Source organism: Schistocerca serialis, chromosome 4, assembly GCF_023864345.2.
Source record: "Schistocerca serialis cubense isolate TAMUIC-IGC-003099 chromosome 4, iqSchSeri2.2, whole genome shotgun sequence".
Lineage (NCBI taxonomy): Eukaryota > Metazoa > Arthropoda > Insecta > Orthoptera > Acrididae > Schistocerca > Schistocerca serialis.
This window is the reverse complement of record NC_064641.1, coordinates 449,071,738-449,093,803: the sequence shown is the minus strand read 5'-3', so window position 1 is coordinate 449,093,803 and position 22,066 is coordinate 449,071,738. Positions and strand designations below refer to the sequence as shown.

Sequence of the window (22,066 nt, the reverse complement as noted above, 5' to 3'; positions counted from 1 at the left end):
GTGGGAAAAGATAGATTGTTTCTTATTATCATAAAGAAGACATGTTAAGCTGCAGACAAGCACAGTTAAAAGACACTTACACAAAGATTTCGACCACAGCCTTCATCAGCAAAAGAGAAACAGAGGGACACACACCATTGATGCACATCATTGATACATACAAGCAAGCAAGCACACCTCACACACACATGATCTCCAACCCCAGCAGCTAACACCAAATGTGAGAATGCATTCAGGTCTGAGGTACCAGAGCTGGCGATCATGTGTGTGTGAGGTATGTTTGCTTGTATGTATGAATGATGTGTGTTTTTCTGTTTCTCTTTTGCTGATGAAGGCTGTGTCCATAACTTAATGTGTCTTCTTTTCGTCAAATAGCAATCTGTCTTTTCCTACATTGCTGACATTCCTATTTCATGTACTGATTTGTTCCATGACCATGGAGATTTGCTCCTCAGTGGTCCTACAGAACATGATATACACTACTTTCAATGGTGTGGGCAGGATTTTGGGTAGGATATCCCTCATATCAAGGCATGGGGAAAGATAACCAAAGGTCTGGTAAAGGATGTGGTTCAGCTTTTCAAGGATGAGAGGAATACTGGTCAGGGGCTGACTAACAGGTTTATCGATGTTAGAGGAGGATATGACATGAGAGATCTGTTTGTGGATGAGCTGGGTAGAATATTGTCTGTCAGTAAAAGCTCTGATAAGGTTATTGGTATGTTTAGGCAATTCCTGGGTTCCACTGCTGATGCAGCTTCCGTGGTTGGCAAGACTGTAAGGAAGAGGCTTTTCGATTTGGAACAGATGACAGATATGAAAGTGGAGGTACTGCTGGTGGTTGGTGCATGTGATATGAATAGATGTATTTATGGAGCCATGTAAGAGGTGGAGATCACCATTTAGGATGGTGGCTCATTGAGTTGAAAAGGATCAAGCGAAGCAGATTTGCGAGTAATGTTGAAGTTATGGATGAAAGAGCAAAAGATTGTCATTGCCTTGAGTCCAGAAGGAGGAGGATATTAGTGTTTAATGTCCTGTTGACAAGAGACAGAGTACAAGTGTGGATTAGGGAAAGCTGGAAAAGGAAAGTGGCTATGCCCTTTCAAAGGAACCAACCTAAATCAGGATGGCCAGAAGCAAGTTTGAACCATTGTCCTCCCAAATGCAAGTCCACTGCGCTACCCCACTTGATACGTCTAGATTATGAAAATGTCATCAGTGAATATGAAGCAGACAAGCGGTTTAGGTGTTGACAAGACAGGAAGGATTCCTACAGATACCCCATTCAATTGGCTTTGGTTGGCACCATTTGAGCACCTATGGAACTATCAGATTTGTGTATGGATTTGGCCTTTGAAAGTGAAATAATTATGGGTCAGTATGTGGTTGGTTAGGAGGATTAGAAAATAGGTGCTGAGTTTGGTATCAGGAAGGTTTTGGCCTTATGACCATGAACTTGGAGGATGTTGGCGTACAGGGATGTTGCATCCACAGTGATCGACAAGGAGTCTAATGATAATGGGACATGAACTGCGGAAAGGTGCTGAAGGAAGCATGCAGGGGCTTGAATGCATAAGTAGGAAAGTTGCCAGAGACCCTCAGCCACATAGTCACAAGGATTCATGACCACTTTGGCAGAGCCTTTGTCTTTGGGACAAATGGTAATGTCTGGAGTGGTTTTCAGGTCACATATGTGTTCCATAGGAGTGATGCTGGACCCCCTGGAGGGTGGTTTAGGAAAAGAAAGCCAGGTCAGGTAGAAGGAGGACTTGTTGAAAGGTTGGTTGGAAGGGGAGGGAGGTCACTGTTGTGAAGATGTTTGAACTGTTTTGAACAAGGTTCTGTGTGGGGTACATCAGGAAGAAATGTTCCCAATTCAGAGAACAAGTAAAGAAAACAATGTCTTTCACATGTCCATCTTGGGTGAACTTATGTTTTGGGCTAAATGTGAAGGCTTTAAAAAATACTATGACTTGAGTAAGGGTCAGCATTTTGGCAGAAAGGTTGACGGAATGTTATGGAATGCGTGATCAGGAACTCTGTGTTTCGTGGAGTGTGTAGAAAACTTTTGGGTATGTGAAAGTTGGATCATTTCAGCAAGGCATGATTGGGAACCTGTGAGGGGACTGGATCAGAGTGGTAGGTTCTTTCTTGGCAATAGGTAACCACTTGCAGGCATAAAACAGTAGACATAGCTGGCACATCTTCCTCAGATGGTACTTAGAATAATGCCTTTCTAACTGTTGCATGACAAAGAGTCTGTTTCAGTGACAGCTTTCAGAAAGTTGTGGTCACAGAGTAGAAGGATTTTGCAAAAGGAGTAGAGGCTTGAATTGCATTATTAAGAAGGACGAGATTAGTAAGGATAAGGGTGAGATACTGATGGAATAGGTGATGGTTCTTGTGGTAGAAAGAGTGATTGCCTGATCTGCCTCTGTTGACTAACACTTCCAAAGTATTGTTCGCAATCTCCCATCCTACATTCGATACAGTCCTCACTTCCTTCACTGCCTTTCCACGATGTCCCATTATCACCAGACTCCTTGTTGGTCACTGTAGCTATGATGTCCGTATACACCAACATCTCCTCTTTCCTAATCCTCATAACCAAGCACATCCTAACCCACTTTTGTTTTGCTTTTAATGGGCAAATCTGTAAACACATCTGTGGTACTGCGATGAGTACTCACATGACACCATCATATACCAAATTATTTATGAGTCATCTGGATGAATCCTTCCTATTCAGTCAACATCTAACACCCCTGTGTGGTTCATATTCATTGATGGCAATTTTTCAATCCCAACTCTTAGAAAGGACAATCTTTGCTCTTTTCTCCATAGTCTCACCATCTACTCCAAACTGCTTCACCTGGTCCTTCTCAGCTCAATGAGCTACCTTCCTTGGTGTCGATCTCCACCTCTTAGATGGCTCCATATGTACATCTGTTTGTATCAAGTGCACCTACAGTTGTCACCTGATCCGTGTAAAAAAGTCAGCCTCACCATACATGGATGACACATCTGCAGTGGAAAGCAGAAACTGTCGAATTACATTGATAACTGTGCTAGAGAATATATTGACAGACAGTATAAGGAACTCGTCCATAAACAGATCTCCATGTCATCTCCTCCTCTGACACCAGGAACCTGTTAACATGCCACTGATCATTACTGCTCTGATCACCCAGTATCACCTTGGCCTTAAAAAGCTGAACCACAGCCTTCACCAGGGCTTTGACTACATCATGTCATGCCCTGAGTTGAGGGATATCCTACCCAAAATCCTATGCACATTACCAAGTAGTATTCTAGTGCCAACCCAACCTACAGAATATTGTTGTCCATCCATATTCCAGTCTGCCCACAAACCTGATCCAGTAGGTCAATCCAGGTACAAGACTTGTCGTATACAACCACTCACCACCTCCTACTGAAGTCCAGTCACAGCATTTCCTACCCATTAAAAGATAGGACCGTATGTGAAAGCAGCCATGTTATACATCAGCTATGTTGCAATTCCTGTACAGCATTCAGCATTCTCCATGGGCTTAACAAGTTAATGACTGTCCGTCATATGAATGGCCACCGCCAAACAATGGCAAAGGGCAAACTTGACCATCCATGCTACACTCCACAACATAAATAAATTCAACAGCTGCTTTGTAAAGTGGGCAATTTTGATACTCCCTTCTACCACAAGTTTCTCTAAACTATGAAGGTGGGAATTGCCTCTCCAGAATTTCCTACACTCTAGTAATCCTCCTAGCCTAAACATCTGCTAACTTATTTCACACTGCCACACCTGAAGTTTCTCACTCTTCCTTCAGTCCAGACCAGTCCTTCCCTGCCCATATTGTGTAGTGCCTCCCCTAACCCCCTTGCTCCCAACACCTTGTGGGCATTCTCTCCCTCCCTCCCTCCCTCCCTCCCTCCCTCCCTCTCTCCCTCTTTCTCTCTCTCTCTCACTCTCACTGTCTCTCCCTGTGTCCCACCCTCTCTGCCCCCCTTTCCCTCCTTTACCGCACCTCTCCCTTTTTCTTTCCCCTCCCTGTTTCTCTGTTCATCTCCACCTTTCTCTCCTTTTCCTCCCCCACCCCACCTCTCTCCCTCTCTCTGTATCTCCTGTGTGACTTACCTTCTGAACTCCTTTAGTCCGTCAAAAGACCTCACTCAGACTATCTCACTACTGCCTCCTTGCTTCATGCATCCTTCCTTACCCTCTCCCCACTTCTCATCTGCCCAAGCAATACTGTCTTGACACAGCTGTGGGACTGTGTGTTTTGGTGTCTGTGTGGTATTGTATGTGAATGTGTGTCCTACTGCTAGTGAAAGAGCAAGAGCTTGAAAGCTAGTGTGAATACTGTTTTGTGTTATGTGTGTGTATGCAGCACACATCAGTCTGCTATAAGTATTAGAAACCATAGACCAAATAAATTAAAAGAAAATAAAAACACTGAGAACTTTTCCTGTGCTAAGAAAGAAGACTTCATATCTGCAGGTGTGAGACCCATGACAAAACTGATGAATTGCACAAGTCACTTAGCTTTCAGCTTCGAAAATCCTCACCACAACACAATTTCCCCTCCATGTGGAATGCATATGTCATTAAATTTTGTTTCTAATTCTCCACACCACCATACTTAAGATGACATCATTGAAGGATCTTTGCCTTCCATTGTATGATGCCATTGATTTTCGGTGAGATTCGTTTACTGTCAGGGTACATCTCCCAGCCACATGGTAGGTGTTGCCTAAACTCCTAGATTACATTGCTGCAATATGTTGTTAGTGTGTAGTGTTAACTGTTTACCAATATGAGGCATGATTCAGGCATATCACTTTAAGAAAATAAGGCATTTCCCATTTTCTTAAATCATTAATTAGATATTGCTTTTCGATAGTTGCTAGAAAGTGTAATATACTGGGTGTTTCAGGAGGTATAGTGAACATATTAGGAGGTGTTAGCATTGGTTAACTATAATGCATCATTCCATACAACATGTCTACAATTTTTATTGATTGCATAGGTACAGCTATTGGAATGCTATTCAAACAAATAGCCACAGAAGTTGTTAAACAGAGGCAAGTAGTTAAGTTCAATGTTGATTTCCCTAAATTCTACCTCTGACTTCGATGCACTTTTGAATTTTCGTGATAACACCACATAACATTTCTGAGGTCATCTCAATGTTCTTTTAGGGCAGCACAATTTATAATGAACAATCAGTTTATCTCTTGTTTCTCCTTTTTATTTGTAGACTTTGCCTTTCTAGTGGCCAAAAAACATGACCATTTCTGCTGATGCACTATCTGGAGAATGTTAGGTTTAGACAAAGTGTCATCTGAGTACTAGAATGTGCTCCTCCATCATATTGGAAGAACATATTCTTGTAGCCAAAGGAACTGCTTCCTGGAATTATGGAAGCTTGTTTTGTGAAATGTTTATAGCAGGTCCCTGTAATATGATGCAGTGACACAACAAGTCCAATCAGCTTATTATGTGTCATACTGAACCAATCATTTACAGAGAAGCATTTTCAAAATGCCTCTTCACAAAGTTGTATGGGTTTTTGTTGAACCACCAACGTGAATTTCAAGTGTTATTGATATAATCATGAATGAAAGTAGCTTCATCAGTGAACAGTATTAATGGCATAACTCAGCAATTTGCAATTAGCTAACAACAAAATTCTGGTCATATACCTTCATCTCCTTTGTGAAGGGATTGAATCTGCTGTAGATGAGGGTATAGCCCATGTACATGTAAAGTCCCCCATATTATTGTGCATAGAACAATCATATGCCTAAGAATTCTGAGTGTTCTTGTTGGACTATGTTCTGCCAATGGAATAATATCTTCTACTTCTTCTATACTCTGTTCATTTACATCTTCAGACTCAATATGACTGCAGGGCTCTTCACCAGTCCCATACAGCATAGTGAAAACATGAGTAAACATTCTTGACTCTGGTATTCTGCAAACAGGAAATAATCTACCATTTTCTCTACATGCAGCAGTACCATTTCCATTACAAAACACATACCCTAATACTATATCAGCATATTCAGCAATTGTAAATATGTTAGGTGTGCTTGAATGATACAGTAGAACTTGCTAACAAACCACAATTACAATTACAGTTGAAAAATTCAGTTATATAAACTGAAGCATCAGTTCACAACTTGAACCTCAAACCAAAAATAACAACTGATAAATAAACCCATAACAGTTGGTGTTCCAACATGTGAAATGATAACTTATCACTGTTCCCAATAAAAATTGGACAGATTTTATATGGAATGTTTTGTTTGAATTAATGTATATGACCACTCCCTAAAATGCTCACTATTCCTTCTGAAACAACATGTATGTAGTAAATGTTGATAAGAGTTGATCAGTTGAACAAATGAGTACCCTTTACCAGGTTGAAAAAGAATTTTTCTCCACATTAAGGAAGAGATATTATTGACTCCTAATGTGGTTATAAATGACCTACTGTTATTTTAATAAAATTATCTTAATAATTTTCAGCTGTTAAAATCAATACACTGCAAAAAACAGAGAGATAATCACTTTTCACAAATGATTTTTATGAGTATTTTTCATTTTGCTCATACATTCTCAAATATTTGTAAATGTTTGAAATCTCTAGAAGGCACGCACTAGGTCAACAGTCCAGCTATTATAATTCAAGAACTTTTAGATACGCTTATTTTTTAAAAATATTCTTATTTTTTGGTCGTAACCAATGTTAATGTAAAGGACGATATTGTTATTCAGAATAAAATTGTAGTATTAGTACACACACATCTGCAGTCAATGGAACATTCTTTTATGTTTATGTTTATGTTTTTTTTAAATATGTGCTTAAATTTCATTTCAATTTATGCTTATATCTTTTATTTATGTTACTTTTTAATGTCTTCAGATAGTGCATTGCATATGACAATATTAAGTATTTTGATACGTAAGAAATGTTATATCAGCTGGGAAGAGGCCTATCCTGCATGTCGCTGCTTTCTGCTTCTGCTCAGTGTTAATATTTTGTATGAAAGCAGCCTTTTGTCTCTCTGTCTCTGCCCTGCCCCACCAACTGCAGGTTGACAATGTGGAGGAGAATGCCTGTGGTCGTGCCAATGGTGGCTGCTCACATTTGTGCTTACGAAGGCCTGGAGGATATTCTTGTGCTTGTCCAACTGGCATCCTTCTCAATGAAGATCATCACACATGTAACTCACCTCCTTCCACATACCTCTTGTTTGCCACACGAAGTACCTTGGCAAGAGTCTCGCTTGATACACCAGAGCTGTGGGATGTTACACTGCCAATACCAGATGTGCACAATGCCATTGCTGTGGACTTCCATTGGAAGCATAAGAAGATTTATTACACTGATGTTCATCTGGATGTAATCAGGTAGGAATTGATATTTCCATATAGTGTGGAATGGTTTTTATTGTATTTCTTGATAAAATTCGTTGTTTCATTGTGCTAAATATCAAATAAAATGTTCAAAACAAAATTCTGTTCACTGTTCAGATATTAATTTTCAGCAATTGTGTACTATATTTCTCTTTTTTTTCTTTTGAAATTAAGAAGGCTACCATTTAAACTCAAACTGGTGAAATAAATAGTTTATTGTCAGTTGGGTGGAAATTCTGCAAACAGAGAGGTAAACAGTGATAAATCTAGTACAGAAATGAACCAGAGAGTTGGTTTAATCAGTTTTTTATAGGTGTGACAAAATTTAGCCAGACCTAAAGTAATAAGAGCCAAATTTAACTCCCAGTTTCATTCATTCGCTGCAGTTTATATCCCTCATTTTTTGCTGTTTCATTCATTGTCCACTACTACTTTGTAATTTATATCCTACATTTCTTCATGACTATGCAACAGGAAATACAAAAAACAAATAACTGTATTATAGGAGGTGGAAAGGAGGAAAATCCTGCTCCTAGGATTAGGTGAAACAAGTGGAAGAAAACTGGGAAAAGGAACCTCAAATTTTATTACAAGTTTTACTGGCCTAGAAATGAACCAGATACTAAGAATGGAGTGGGGCTTTACACAGATGCATACACCAGTTTGAGTGTAGTGCGAAAGAGTACCATAGCCATATTGTGTGTGTAGTTGAAGGACAAGAAATGTGTATGAAGTCCATCCACTACACTTAGGATCCTCAAAAGAAGAAAGGGCTGACTTCATCAATAACTTGGAAGCACATGTGGAGTGTGAAAATAATTGTAATGGATGATTTTAATACACAGGTTGCCTGACAGTGAACAGGACATAAACACTCTGTGAACCCTCATGTGCTAGGAGGTTGCAACTGAAACTCGGGCTTGTTTACTACCTATTTTTCACGTGGCTCATCTGTAAAGGGGGTTGGTAGTAAACGGTTGCATTTGTGCCCCTATTATTGAGTCTGATATTGGCTGGCTTTTGAAGAGCAGTGAATTGAACTATACACGTTCAGATTGAAACTTATTTATTCAAAAGAAACACTTTAACGTTGTGGCCATGCATTTTTAAGTTCACAAATAATAATCGGTGCAATTCGTACACTGTTTGTCTCACACCCACACACTTTCACTTTGTTCCTTCGCATACCCTGGCGTCCATGCTTGCACTCGCGGCACTTTGCCGCTCCCAACTCGCCACCACAACGGCCAACGACAAAAGACCCCGATTTTCCCGCTCATATCCACAGTCCTGAGTCGGGTCACATGACACCACAGTAGTCAAAATAATTGCTAATCATGGCCACAATTCATTTACAATATTTTATAATATTTAAATACTTAAATCTAAATACATTATATAATTTTACAAATTATCACCACACTTATATAATTCATTGCAATTAAAAGAAAACCAAAACACTATCCAACGGAACTACAACGTCCATCAAAACACAAGACAAGTATTTTCTGGTCTACTTTGCCCAGCATATTATCTCTGCTGCTGTGCTTTAAATTTTAAATTACTTGAAAGAGTGCCATATTATCCCCTGTTACCTTACATACTTGAAAGAGTTCCATATTATCCCCTGTTACCTTACAAGGTAGCCATGCCGAGGGAGAATGTATAGTAGATCTGTGAATGAGAAACATCATGAAGTTTGACAACATTGGTTTGCAAAAGGGAATTCCCATGAAATAACAACTTATAACAGAGTTTGTAAAACTGGTACTGCAACAAATTGCGTACTGACAAATTAAATTGTTTGCATGATTGTGACTGACATCAAAGCTACTCTAAGCAAAGACTTACGTACAGGTCATAAACTGGTAGCAGCAAATTTTGTGCATAAAAGGTCTCTCAAAATTTGTAGAAAAGCATCTCAAAATAATAACTTTACAACTTGCAGAGCAAAGCTTGAACAAAAACTTGAGGAAGGTGTCAGCAAGATGTTTCCATGAGAAGAACTACAGTTAGTAAGTAAAGAATGGGGTGCTCTGAACAAGGTTGATGTGGGTATAGGAGATACAGAATATAGACAACAAAGGCAATTATGAAAACCTGCAGAAACAGTGTGATGAAATGTGAATATTAAAAACACCATCAGGGATAAGAGCTGTGCAAGAAAAGCCCTGCCTCAGGCAAAAAAACAGGACCTAAAACTTACTACGTGACAAGCTGTCAGTTGATAGGCAGAAAAATTACACGCCATGTTGGCTGTAGCAGAGAAACATAAAAACAAGAGATGCCTTGTTAGCGGAATAACACAAGATGGGGACAGAAACTCATATATAACATCATACAATCCACAACAACTGAAAATAAATCCATCCAAACAGTAGAACTTCCCAGTGGTGAGGCAATGAGTGAGAAGACTCAGATATTACAGGAGTTATGTTTTATAATGTAAATTAACAGATAAAAAATCAATTCACCAAGAGGCAGCAGGAGAACACACACACACAAGGGTTTAACTTTCACAAGCTTTTGGAGCCAGTGACTCCTTCTTATGGCAGAAGGGTTGAAGGGGAGGGAAGAGGGGTGAAGGAAAAGGACTGAAGAGGTTTAGGAGAAAGGGTACAGTCCAGAAAAGTCACCCAGAACACCAGGTAAGGAGAGACTTACTGGGCAGGATGAGAAGGAAAGACTTTCCTTGAAGAGGAAGGAATAGGGGTGAAGGAAAAGGACTGTAGAGGATTAGTGAAAGGGGTGCAGTTCAGTAAAGTAACCCAGAACCCCGCATCAGAGGAGACTTATTGGATAGTTTTCTATCCAGTAAGCCTCCCCTGATGCGGCCATTTCTTCACCCCTCTTCCTTCCTCTGCAGCCCTTTTGTTTGTGTGTTCTTCTGCTGCCACTTGGTGAGGGTCCACAGCCTCAAAATGTTTTGAGAGTGAAAACATGGTTCAGGTTGGTTGTATTCTTTTTATTATCTATGCAGTTGGCCAGTTCCAACCTTTGGTCATTTTCAAGCACCTATCTTAAGCTCCCAGCTTCATTTTACATTAAATATATCACTGTTAAATGTGGACAGGAAAACATCCTATTTCTGTGCATATGAGGCATGAAAACAGTACACTATTGTACGTGGATATGTCTGTTAATAGATTATTCCATGTATAATAGTGTAATGTTTTTATGCCACACACACACACACACACACACACACACACACACACACACACACACACACACACACACACACATGTAAGTAAGATGTCTTCCTGTCCACATATACCAGAAATATATTATAATGTAAAATAAAGCTCAAGGCTTAAGATACCTGCTTGAAAATGACCAAAGATTTAAATTGGCCAATTGCATAGATGATAAAATGAATGAAACCTACTTGCACCATGTTTTCATTCACAAAACTATCTAAAATGAAAAGCAACAGGTCTGCAGGATCAGATAAATTCCTTGTAAAAATGATCAAAGCATCATCTAGAGAGCTCAAGAAAATGAGGCTATATAGAGCTCTAAACAAGATTTGGAAAGAAAACAACATCATGCCAGTATTTAAAAAGGATGACAAAGTGACAATCAACCACATTAATATAAGAATCTTTGGTTACTGTCTTTCCTGATGATGAGAGATAAGATAAAAGAAATTATTTTATTTAATTGTGATGAGGGATTGGAATTAAATAGCAGAAAAAGTAAGAGAAGAAAAAGTGATAACAGTGCGTGGACTGCCAGGAAAGAAATTAGAGGAGATGCTGCCTTGTGGGATTTTCACAGAGTACAAATTAATCATTGCTAACACTTAGTTTAAGATACATTCATGAAAGAAGGTTGTATACCTGGAAGATACATAGAAATACCAGAAGGTTTCAAATATTTGGAGCTGGAAAACATTTTGAGGAGCGTATGGGAGCACTGACCATGATTTACCAGTTATGAAGTGTAGAATAACGCTGAAGAAATTCCAGAAAGGGTGGAAATTATGGAGATAAGACCTGGTTGACTTGGAACAGTCAGAGGGAACTGCCAGTATGAAAGGGAGCATTAGCCACTCTAAATGAAAGAAGTGAAAGAAATACAATAGAAGATAAATAGATGGCACTGAGAGTTGATATACTGAAGGCAGTAATGTGAAAACCAAGCAGAAGGAGAAGGCTCACTAGAAATATTTGGATAAACACAATTGATACCACTCTCTATTAAGATTTCACATCAATTGAGCAAGTTGGCTAGGAAACAGGGTTCCTCCAGTGGAAAGCTGCTGAACACTCACTCCAAATCTTAATCTTATTCACACAACCTTTATTACATTAAAAGCTGTTATCCTTGGTACTCAAAAGATATACACTAATAAAATTTCAACTCCATTAATCAGTAAATGTATTATTCTTTAAAAACCAGAACATGCAGGACCAAGTCCCAGCAGAAATAACATTAATGTAAAACAGAATTACATAATTAAATGGGGACTATTAACCTACAGTTGTGTTTTAAAAGAGAACAGTTTTGTTCAATTCCTTTTACATCAAACAATATACAACAATATAACACTAAAGCAAATTGCAATGAGCTCTTCCCTGTAATTTGAAGTTATTAAAGGTAGTTTTAAAGTATTCACCAGAAAATTTTATTGTTTACAAATACCAATAGGTGACTGTGTAAGGTCAGCTTTAACCACCTTCTTTGTGGTACATTGCAGGAGATAAAAAAATCATGTAACTTCCAATCTAAGAACAAAATGCTATCAACAAATGACAACTGACCGTTGGTAATTGGTTACAATAACACTAAGTTAGAACTAAGCAGTAAAATACCTTTGAAAACTTAAGCCCAGAAAATTCATGTACCACTATACCTTGATGTTCAGCTCAGTTTAACATTGCAGGACCAGAGCCAGAATATGCACCATCTTCCTGCTGGTTGTCCAAGAATGGACAAAGCCACTGCAGGCTGCTTGCAACTGCAAAATGACCCCATGGTAGCACAGGAAACCTAGAGCACAAAGTATGATCAGGCTTATGCAGCAAACACTGAATTGAAATTAGCTAATTCAAATAACATACACTTCAAGACATGAACCTAATTAGCAGTTGCATTGTGTACAATCGACGAAACACAGCAATCCAAAGTGGCTGTTTCACAAATGTCACACTTGGTGGCAAAATATGTCAACCCTCCCAAATAGTTTCTTTTGTGATTTCAACTTTTAATGAAGAAATTTTTAGCAGCCACTTGAAAAGAGTGTTAGGTGAGATTAACACTAGCAGTTAAAGCCTTGAAATTCCCACAAGGAAATTCAGAATCCAATGACTGCAATGCAGGCACTATCTAACATGCCCAATGAGCTCCAATACCAACACAGTCTCCTAAAGTTCAAAGTTCCATCTAGCCATAGAAACAGCTGCCTCAGAGCCCACAGGATGTCTGCACATTGCATTTCATCTAAACAAGGTGTCTAATCCAACCTGTGGTGTTCACTTATTCCTGTTGTCCACACAAGTCTCTTGTGACTGCCACACATAGAGCTATTGCTGGCACCAGAGCCTTCCACACTGCCTTGTGGCCCACTTGACAACCTCCTGCTCTGTCCACTACTGCCTTGCATCCAGTGCACTGCTTAAGAGCCTTTTTTTCATTGTGGAAAATGCGCCCTCCATCAACCCACAGGTGATATCACTGGAGTAAATTGCATCTGTGTCAAAATTGGTCAGGATGCACCAATAATGTATTAAATTTCATTTATGCAAGAAGTAAATATGCAAATGCACCAAATGAAGCAGGTGAGAGGATTACATAGGCTCAATCATAGGTAAAGCAGAAGGCAAATTTCAGTTCATTTGTAAAATACTGGGAACATGCTGTTAGTCTACAAAATACTCGTCTTTATATCGTAGAGTCCTGCTTAAGTGGTATGACACATACCAACTAGAACAAACAGGCATTAATAAACATATGCAAAGAAGGATGGCACGAATAGTGACATATTCATTTGACTCTTGGGGAAATGTCATGGAAATGCTGAATATCCTGAATTGCAAGAGCTCAAAGATAGATTCCAGCTATCCCATGAAAGCCTTAATTATAAGGTTTCAAGAAACAGTGTTAAGTGAAGAATCTAGTAATGTACTACAGCCTACGTATCACTCCTGAAGGGTCTGTGAAGACAGGATTACAATAATTACAGAGTGTTGTGACGCATTTTAGCAGTCATTCATTCTGCATTCCATATGCAAATGGAATGTGAGAAACTAATATGTGATACAATGGAAAGTACTCTCAGCCATGTACTTCACAGAGTAATAGGTGTAGATGTAGACAAAACCCGAAAGAGTATAATGACAAAGCAGGAATGAATAGAGGAGAAATGCAGTCCTGTAGAAGGTTGCATGGCTATGGGAAAAATAAATGCCATGTATTAGAAAATGAATGGAATCTTTGGAGAAAATGGAAACAGCAGTTGAAACATCAAGAGCTGAGATAGCAAGGCAGTACTAAACAAAGAATGGAATGCTGAAAGGTGGAAAAAATGTGTAGAAGATCTATGTACACTGATCAGCCAGAACATTGTGACCAATAACCTACTATCAATATAAACCTGTCCAGGCAATAACAGTATCACCTAGTGAGGAATGACTGCTAGTCAGACACAAGCATTGTGCTTGTCGTATCAGTGAGTGTGCCGTCCGTGTGTAGAATGGGGAAGGTAGGTGATCTATCTGAGCTTGACTGAGGGCAGGTTGTGATGGCCCACAGGCTCAGCACAAGCATTTCAGAATCTGCACAACTTGTTGGGTGTTCAAGGAGTGTTGTGAGTGTCTTCAAAACATGGTGAAAACACATCCAGATGTTGAGGGTTGGACGGCCACCCCTCATTACAGATGTTGGATGTTGTAGGCCAGGCAGACTAGTAAATCAGGACAGGTGGTGGAACTGACATCAGACTTTAATTATGGGCAGCTTACAAGTGTGTCCAAACACACAGTGCACTGAACATTCCAAACACTGGGTCTCCGCAGTTGACGACCCGTGCATGTGCCATTTTAACACCACGACATCAGCATCTATGACTGAAATGGGCATGTGACCACCAGCACTGGACATTGACACAGTGGCAGAGAATTGCCTTGTCTCTTGAATCCTAATACCTTCTTCATTATGCTGGTGGGAGTGTGTGAATCCATCATCTTCAAGGGGAACAGCTCCTTGAGACCTGTACTGTGGGATGGAGACAAGCTGGCGGCGGCTCCATTATGCTCTGGGGAATATTCACTTGGGCATCTGTGGTTCCAGTGGAACTTTTACAAGGCACCATGATGGCAAAGGAGTATAGTGCACTGGTTGCGGATCATGTACACCCCTTCATGACAATCATGTTTTCCGATGGCAGGGGCGTTTTTCAACAAGGTAGTGCACCATGTCACAAGGCCAGGAATGTGATGGAGTGGTTCAAGGAACACAGTGGCAAGTTAAAATTGATGTGTTGACCCCCAACTAGCCAGATCTTAACACAATCAAACACATCTGAAATGTGATCAAACATGTCATCAGAGTTCTTTGGCCCCCTCTCCAGAATGTACAGGAATTAGGTGACTTGTGTGTGCAGATGTGGTGTCAACTCCCTCCTGCAACCTACAAAGGCCTCATTGCTTCCATGCCATGATGCATTGCCATTGTTATTCATGCTAAAGGTAGACATACCAGTGATTAGGTAGATGGTCATATTGTTCTGGCTAATCAGTTTAAGTGGGGAAAAAAACATAAGACATTATTATGGAAAGGGTAGTGGATGTGGATATTAATGAGATGGGGAATGAATAATTTGACAGAACGCTGAAAGACATAGTTTGAAACAAGGCACCTAAAGTAGAAGATGTGGCCTCAAAATTATTAAATGTCGTTTGGAGAACCAAATATGACAGAACTGTTTCGTCTTCTACATGGGATGTATGAGATAGATAAAATGTCCTCAGGTACTAAAAAGAAAGTATAAGGAGGCAGATGCTGCCAGGTACTTGAGTGTGAATTGCTGAATAGTCATATAGATATTGATATAGATTGCAGGGTATCTCCTTTCTCTTCCTAGTCATACAAAGTACAGCCATAATAAGGCTGTAGCTACAGTCATAGCTGATCAGCTGATCCAATCCTAATGGGCTCTTTAATGACATATCCCAGCATTTTGATGTCTGTGTTGTAGTAATCCATTCTGAGTAATGTTGATACTGCTCTTCAATCATTTACATGTTGGGCTGTAGTAATTAAGTATACTGTTAGTGCTTTTGGCAGCAACTTTGACTGTACATTCTGTCTGCACCATGTATGTGTTGCTACATTGCTGGGGGATTTGACAGGCATTAGACTTCTGTAGTCCAGTGCCATCCTTGCCACTGCCTGTGTTTTAGCCAGTGGGTAGAAAGCCTTTACATTGCATTTCCTGAGAATTCATGCTAGTTTCCCAGATAATACACCACTATGTGAAATAAAAGCAGCAGCTACATCCTTCTCAGGATCCTCCTCCATTTCCACAGTTTATATTGTTGTTTAGGGAGAAGGGCTTGAAGAATCTGTCACTCTGTACTTGCATGACCTGTATCTGCTTGCAATGAGCTCCCACTGCCCAGTGTAGGGACAAATAGTGCTAACCACCTTATCAATAGGGCATGCATTATCTCTGACAAATTGAAGTCTCCCTCCTGAGTTAAAGCAGCTAAAGAAAATATTCCATGAAAGTTGGTACACTAAAGTGCAAAGAAATGAAAAGATGCAGCAAATGCAGGAGAAGAGGAAAGAGACAGGAGACTTGCCATTCGCTCCTATAAGGGGCACTTTCAGACAAGATGCCAAAATTGCATGGAAGATTTAACATGAAAATTGTCTTCTGACAAGCACCAAAGATGAAAGATAATATTGTCTTTGCAAAGGATCCACTGAATCTTCACATATGATGGATATATAGCAGCCCACGTGAAAGCGTTCACCAGTACACCAGGCAAGTGCGACACTGTATCTCTAAATGATTCAGTAACACATTAGGTGTGTACATCTGGGACAAATCTAAAACAACTGCCTAAATGAGCAATGTACAATTCATTTTGAAAACACAAAGGTACTGGAATAAACCAGTGGCTATTGGGAGATCCAAATAAATGAATCTGTAGGAATAAGGATGCATGAGAATCAGTAGTAATGAAAGTCATCAACTAATTCAGATTGGAATCCTCCCAAGAGCACATCCAGCAGTGGCTAGCACATGAGACAGATCAAGAATGCCCATGCAGAGATTTGAGCACAGCCCATACCCACGCTACCATTCCATCCCCAACCCTCCGCCTGTATTAGACACTAAAGCCCACAGTCAGGTGGAGTGGGTAGCTACCTCGTGCATATAAATGAAGGGGCATGCACAGTATCCCAGCATTTTGGCAAAAGGTATTGAGTTTGATATTTGTTGAAACATTATGAAATCTCAACACTACACCCACCTGGCAGTTTGAGAGCTTTTCATCAGCAGTATAAACTGGGAAAGTCTACGTTCACTTACGGGGCAGTTTTACATGGAGAAGATGCTGTGAAGCTTCAAACAGCTGCAAAAATAATGGGCTGGGAAGGCAAAACTTTCCAGCCCATTGGCCTTCTTGCAGTGGTGTCGAGATGAAAACATCTTATCACATTTGGGGAACTGTGTCAACTAGTGATATTGAAGAAGACCACTCAGATATTATGATTGGCAGGCATAGTGATAGTAAGGTAGCACATTCACTTCATATGGAGAGAGCTGGACAAGAACACACAAATCCTGCTCATATGCTGCCTACATATTTCAAGCAACTGCCAGCACAGACTTAGAAATGGGCAGACTGCAGCATGCTGACAGTGAAGTGCAGAAGCACTGCAGTGTCACAAAACAGTTTGGTAAATGCAGTAGACTTCCAGGAACTCAGATAGTGAACAAGGAAGCAAATAATAGAAGAGCAGTTGTAAATTTGATAGAGAAAGGACTGGGTGTAACAACAGCTTTGACACACTCAAAAGGGCTGAACTATGCACAAGGCCCAAAATGGGACCTTATTAGTGATGTGGAAGAAAAAGTATGAAGCTTACTGAAAGAAAAAGCAGATGAGATCAAGCGGGAAATCTGCAGTCATCAACAAGTACCTACTTCCGAAAGCAAAAGTGACAACAGTGGAACAAAAGACCTCCATCTAAGGATCCAGTCTACAAGAAGCTCAAGGATCCAATGACGATGATGACTAGGAAAATAATTCCTCTGTTGAATAGCTCAGATCTACCAAAGGAAGCGAGGAAGAAGCTGGACCCTAGGGTGCGAGCCACACCATGCCTGTATGGATTTCCCATAATCCACAAAGAAGGGGTTGTCATGTCCACAACAACAAGTCAAGTCCTGGAAACAATATTGAAAGTAACTAAAATAAAATCAGAGTTTGGCATGGCAGAAGCAGCCACAGAGTGCCACACAGTTGGACCAGAGGGGTGAGATAACAATGGGGCCTATGAAATAAGTAATGTAACAGAATTAAGTAGGAAAGGTCCCTATATGATTTAGGAATGAGCAAGGTGAGAGAATCAATGCACCATGGTCCTTAACAAATAAAGATGTAAGTGATGTGTCAGAATTTTTGAAACAAGGTTTGTGACGGAATTAATGAAGCAAGAGCCTTAGATTATAATGGGGTAAGAATTGAGACAGGAAGCAGGAGCTTCAGGAGAGAAAGAGAGATGGTTCACAGTGGGGAATGAGCACATTATGAGAAGCCACTGAAAGGCTTGGGATATAGTAAGAGACTATGTAGGGAAAGTCTCTCTATCAGTCTGTGAAGAATACTTGAAGGACAGTGCACTAGGGTAGCAAATAAGGTGATGACAAGCCCTTTGATGTTATGTCATGACAGGGACAGGTGGAAAACAGTGTCTAAGAGTTACTGTCTCTGCAAAAGGACTTGGTTACTATTGCGAATGCAGCTCAGCTAGGAAAATCATTTCTGTATTTGAAGTATTTGAGATTCTGAATAAAATGTAGGTGTTAATTGTATCTACTGAGTTGATTATTCTCCTCCTCATCCTTCAGTCCTATATATCCACCACAGGTAATTCGAACAAGACATGCAAGCCTCCCTCTCATTTCAGTAAACTGGCTGTATTTCCTTTAGCATGAACCGCTATCACTAAATTCCTTGCAAAATTCGCACTCAGGACACAACGGGTGCCTTTGTGGGCAATAGTCAACACTGTTAACTCACCAACTTAGGACTGGCCCAAATCTAGCTACACCTCTAAAACCTGGCAATCCCCATGTGAATAGCATGGTTGATTTCATGACAATTCTTAAGGGCATTTAACAGCAAGAGGAATGGTCTGCTTGTGAGCTTCCGTGATACATCCCTCTTCGCAGAAGTTCATCTTCAAGACTCATAGACACACCTTGCTTTTCAGAGGCAAACAGTAACACTCTTTGAATATGCACTCTAATTTTTATTTCAAGTGTAATGGGTAGTTTTATGAACAAATAGATGAAGTAATCATGATCCCTACTGGTGCCTGGGGTTGCATACCTCTCCATGAAATATGTTACAAGAACAGCTACCAACCACTAATTTAAAGACTTTTTCTTCTATATAGATGGTAGTGTACCTGTGTAATTGGTGACACCGAAGAACAGAAAATGTTCTTGTGGATAGGTTATCTGCTGCGATTTGCACATATACACTCCTGGAAATTGAAATAAGAACACCGTGAATTCATTGTCCCAGGAAGGGGAAACTTTATTGACACATTCCTGGGGTCAGATACATCACATGATCACACTGACAGAACCACAGGCACATAGACACAGGCAACAGAGCATGCACAATGTCGGCACTAGTACAGTGTATATCACCTTTCGCAGCAATGCAGGCTGCTATTCTCCCATGGAGACGATCGTAGAGATGCTGGATGTAGTCCTGTGGAACGGCTTGCCATTCCATTTCCACCTGGCGCCTCAGTTGGACCAGCGTTCGTGCTGGACATGCAGACCGCGTGAGATGACGCTTCATCCAGTCCCAAACATGCTCAATGGGGGACAGATCCGGAGATCTTGCTGGCCAGGGTAGTTGACTTACACCTTCTAGAGCACGTTGGGTGGCACGGGATACATGCGGACGTGCATTGTCCTGTTGGAACAGTAAATTCCCTTGCCGGTCTAGGAATGGTAGAACGATGGGTTCGATGACGGTTTGGATGTACCGTGCACTATTCAGTGTCCTCTCGACGATCACCAGTGGTGTACGGCCAGTGTAGGAGATCGCTCCCCACACCATGATGCCGGGAGTTGGCCCTGTGTGCCTCGGTCGTATGCAGTCCTTATTGTGGCGCTCACCTGCACGGCGCCAAACACGCATACGACCATTATTGGCACCAAGGCAGAAGCGACTCTCATCGCTGAAGACGACACGTCTCCATTCGTCCCTCCATTCACGCCTGTCGCGACACCACTGGAGGCGGGCTGCACGATGTTGGGGCGTGAGCGGAAGACGGCCTAACGGTGTGCGGAACCGTAGCCCAGCTTCATGGAGACGGTTGCGAATGGTCCTCGCCGATATCCCAGGAGCAACAACGTCCCTAATTTGCTGGGAAGTGGCGGTGCGGTCCCCTACGGCACTGCGTAGGATCCTACGGTCTTGGCGTGCATCCGTGCATCGCTGCGGTCCGGTCCCAGGTCGACGGGCACGTGCACCTTCCGCCAACCACTGGCAACAACATCGATGTACTGTGGAGACCTCACGCCCCACGTGTTGAGCAATTCGGCAGTACGTCCACCCGGCCTCCCGCATGCCCACTATACGCCCTCGCTCAAAGTCCGTCAACTGCACATACGGTTCACGTCCACGCTGTCGCGGCATGCTACCAGTGTTAAAGACTGCGATGGAGCTCCGTATGCCACGGCAAACTGGCTGACACTGACGGCGGCGGTGCACAAATGCTGCGCAGCTAGCGCCATTCGACGGCCAACACCGCGGTTCCTGGTGTGTCCGCTGTGCCGTGCGTGTGATCATTGCTTGTACAGCCCTCTCGCAGTGTCCGGAGCAAGTATGGTGGGTCTGACACACCGGTGTCAATGTGTTCTTTTTTCCATTTCCAGGAGTGTATTTTACAATAGTAACTAAAGAAACAGTTTTCTGCCTCGTTTGTTAACCTTATTATAATGTTACTGCACAACCTAGGTTTTGGGTTATAAGCCCATTTTAAGTATATTAATGATGAAAATGGGCTTATAACTCGAAACCTAGGCTGTGCAGTAACATTAATAACAAAATTGTGAAACAGATCAAAAAACAGTGTTTGTTTAGTTAATTTACAATGTTTCACCAAGAACCCACAGTTGATTCAATTAAAATGATATGTTACAGTCATGATTGCCGCAAATAATCTACTGCATATCATCAACAGTGCCATTCAGGATGTTAAACATGAGACTGAATTTCTGCAATGCCCATCTACTGTATTTCAACCACTGGCTTCCACACCACACTCTGAGCTGACTGCAAACATCATGCTAACATCTGCACCAGTCGTGCCATTGATCACAGTGATGCGGCCACAGAACAATGTTTTGAATAGCCACACTGCAGTGTCAAGTGACATTGAACCCAATACGAGCATGCTCCCAGTCCCTCCACCCACACTGGTACTACATTCAAGAGCAGAAAACGTTCTGCCTGTTGGCTCTCACGGTCCTCCACCAATAAGGGCCTCACTGTTTGCGAAACCAGATATTGTTTGTAATAATGGAGAACATTTTCGTCCAGCAACAAATCTGTGATGACCTCGAACAGTTCACTTTAGTGATCAGCAGCCTCAATCAATGAACTACTTCTTTGGTGTCAGATATTATCTTGCAGCCTCCTCTGAAATATGCCTACAACACTTTCAAGATGGTACTGACCTCATGCAGCACTTAGGGATCAACTGCTCATAGAAATCCCTTAACACTAGAGGTGTGGTGAAAAGGGAGGTATAGGAACAAGAGACCTTCTGAATAGTGGAGATATTTGTGCATAATGATTGATGCCAGTATCATTTTGACCACTGTTGCTGTTCCAGATCTGGTGCCAACAATTGCTACCACTAATTAATCCAATCTCAATTGCTCTTGAAAGACAGATGTTATGCAAGTTGCTGATAGAGTTCACACTATGCTCAATTCACTCACTACAGTGGTCGCAACAACAACCTTCATTACTACTAAAGACAGCCACTCAATTCTGGTCCATTCTGATGAATCAATGCTTTGCTGCAACACTGCCTCTGCCCAACAACTGCCAAGTGTACCTGAGAACCTCCGGACTTTCCACATTTCTGTCAAGAAACTGGCTAAGCAATTAGAGATATTGCAACTATGGACCACGGCTGTGGAGGGTTCATGTGCACACCACACCCTTCTGGCCCAGTCTTGTAGTTAAGACTTACCTCGAGCAGATATTTGCTAGTTTCAGAGACATTTCTGTCATAAGGCTACAAAACCGTGTTTGCATGCAAACACTAATCACAGTCTGGTTTACATGCAACAGATCATGACATTCATCTACACTGATTACAGCAGAAGACCCGCCATCACCCTACAATGCACATGGCATG

General features: G+C 41.1%; 1 protein-coding gene across 1 annotated transcript in view; it reads left to right on the top strand.

Moving 5' to 3' along the window:
- LOC126475086 (low-density lipoprotein receptor-related protein 4) overlaps positions 1-22,066 on the top strand; it is a 633,185-nt gene that overhangs the window by 590,847 nt on the left and 20,272 nt on the right. The window contains exon 25 of the mRNA XM_050102652.1: positions 7,107-7,423. Coding sequence (XP_049958609.1) covers positions 7,107-7,423 — 317 coding nt within the window. The remainder of the gene's footprint in view (positions 1-7,106; positions 7,424-22,066) is intronic.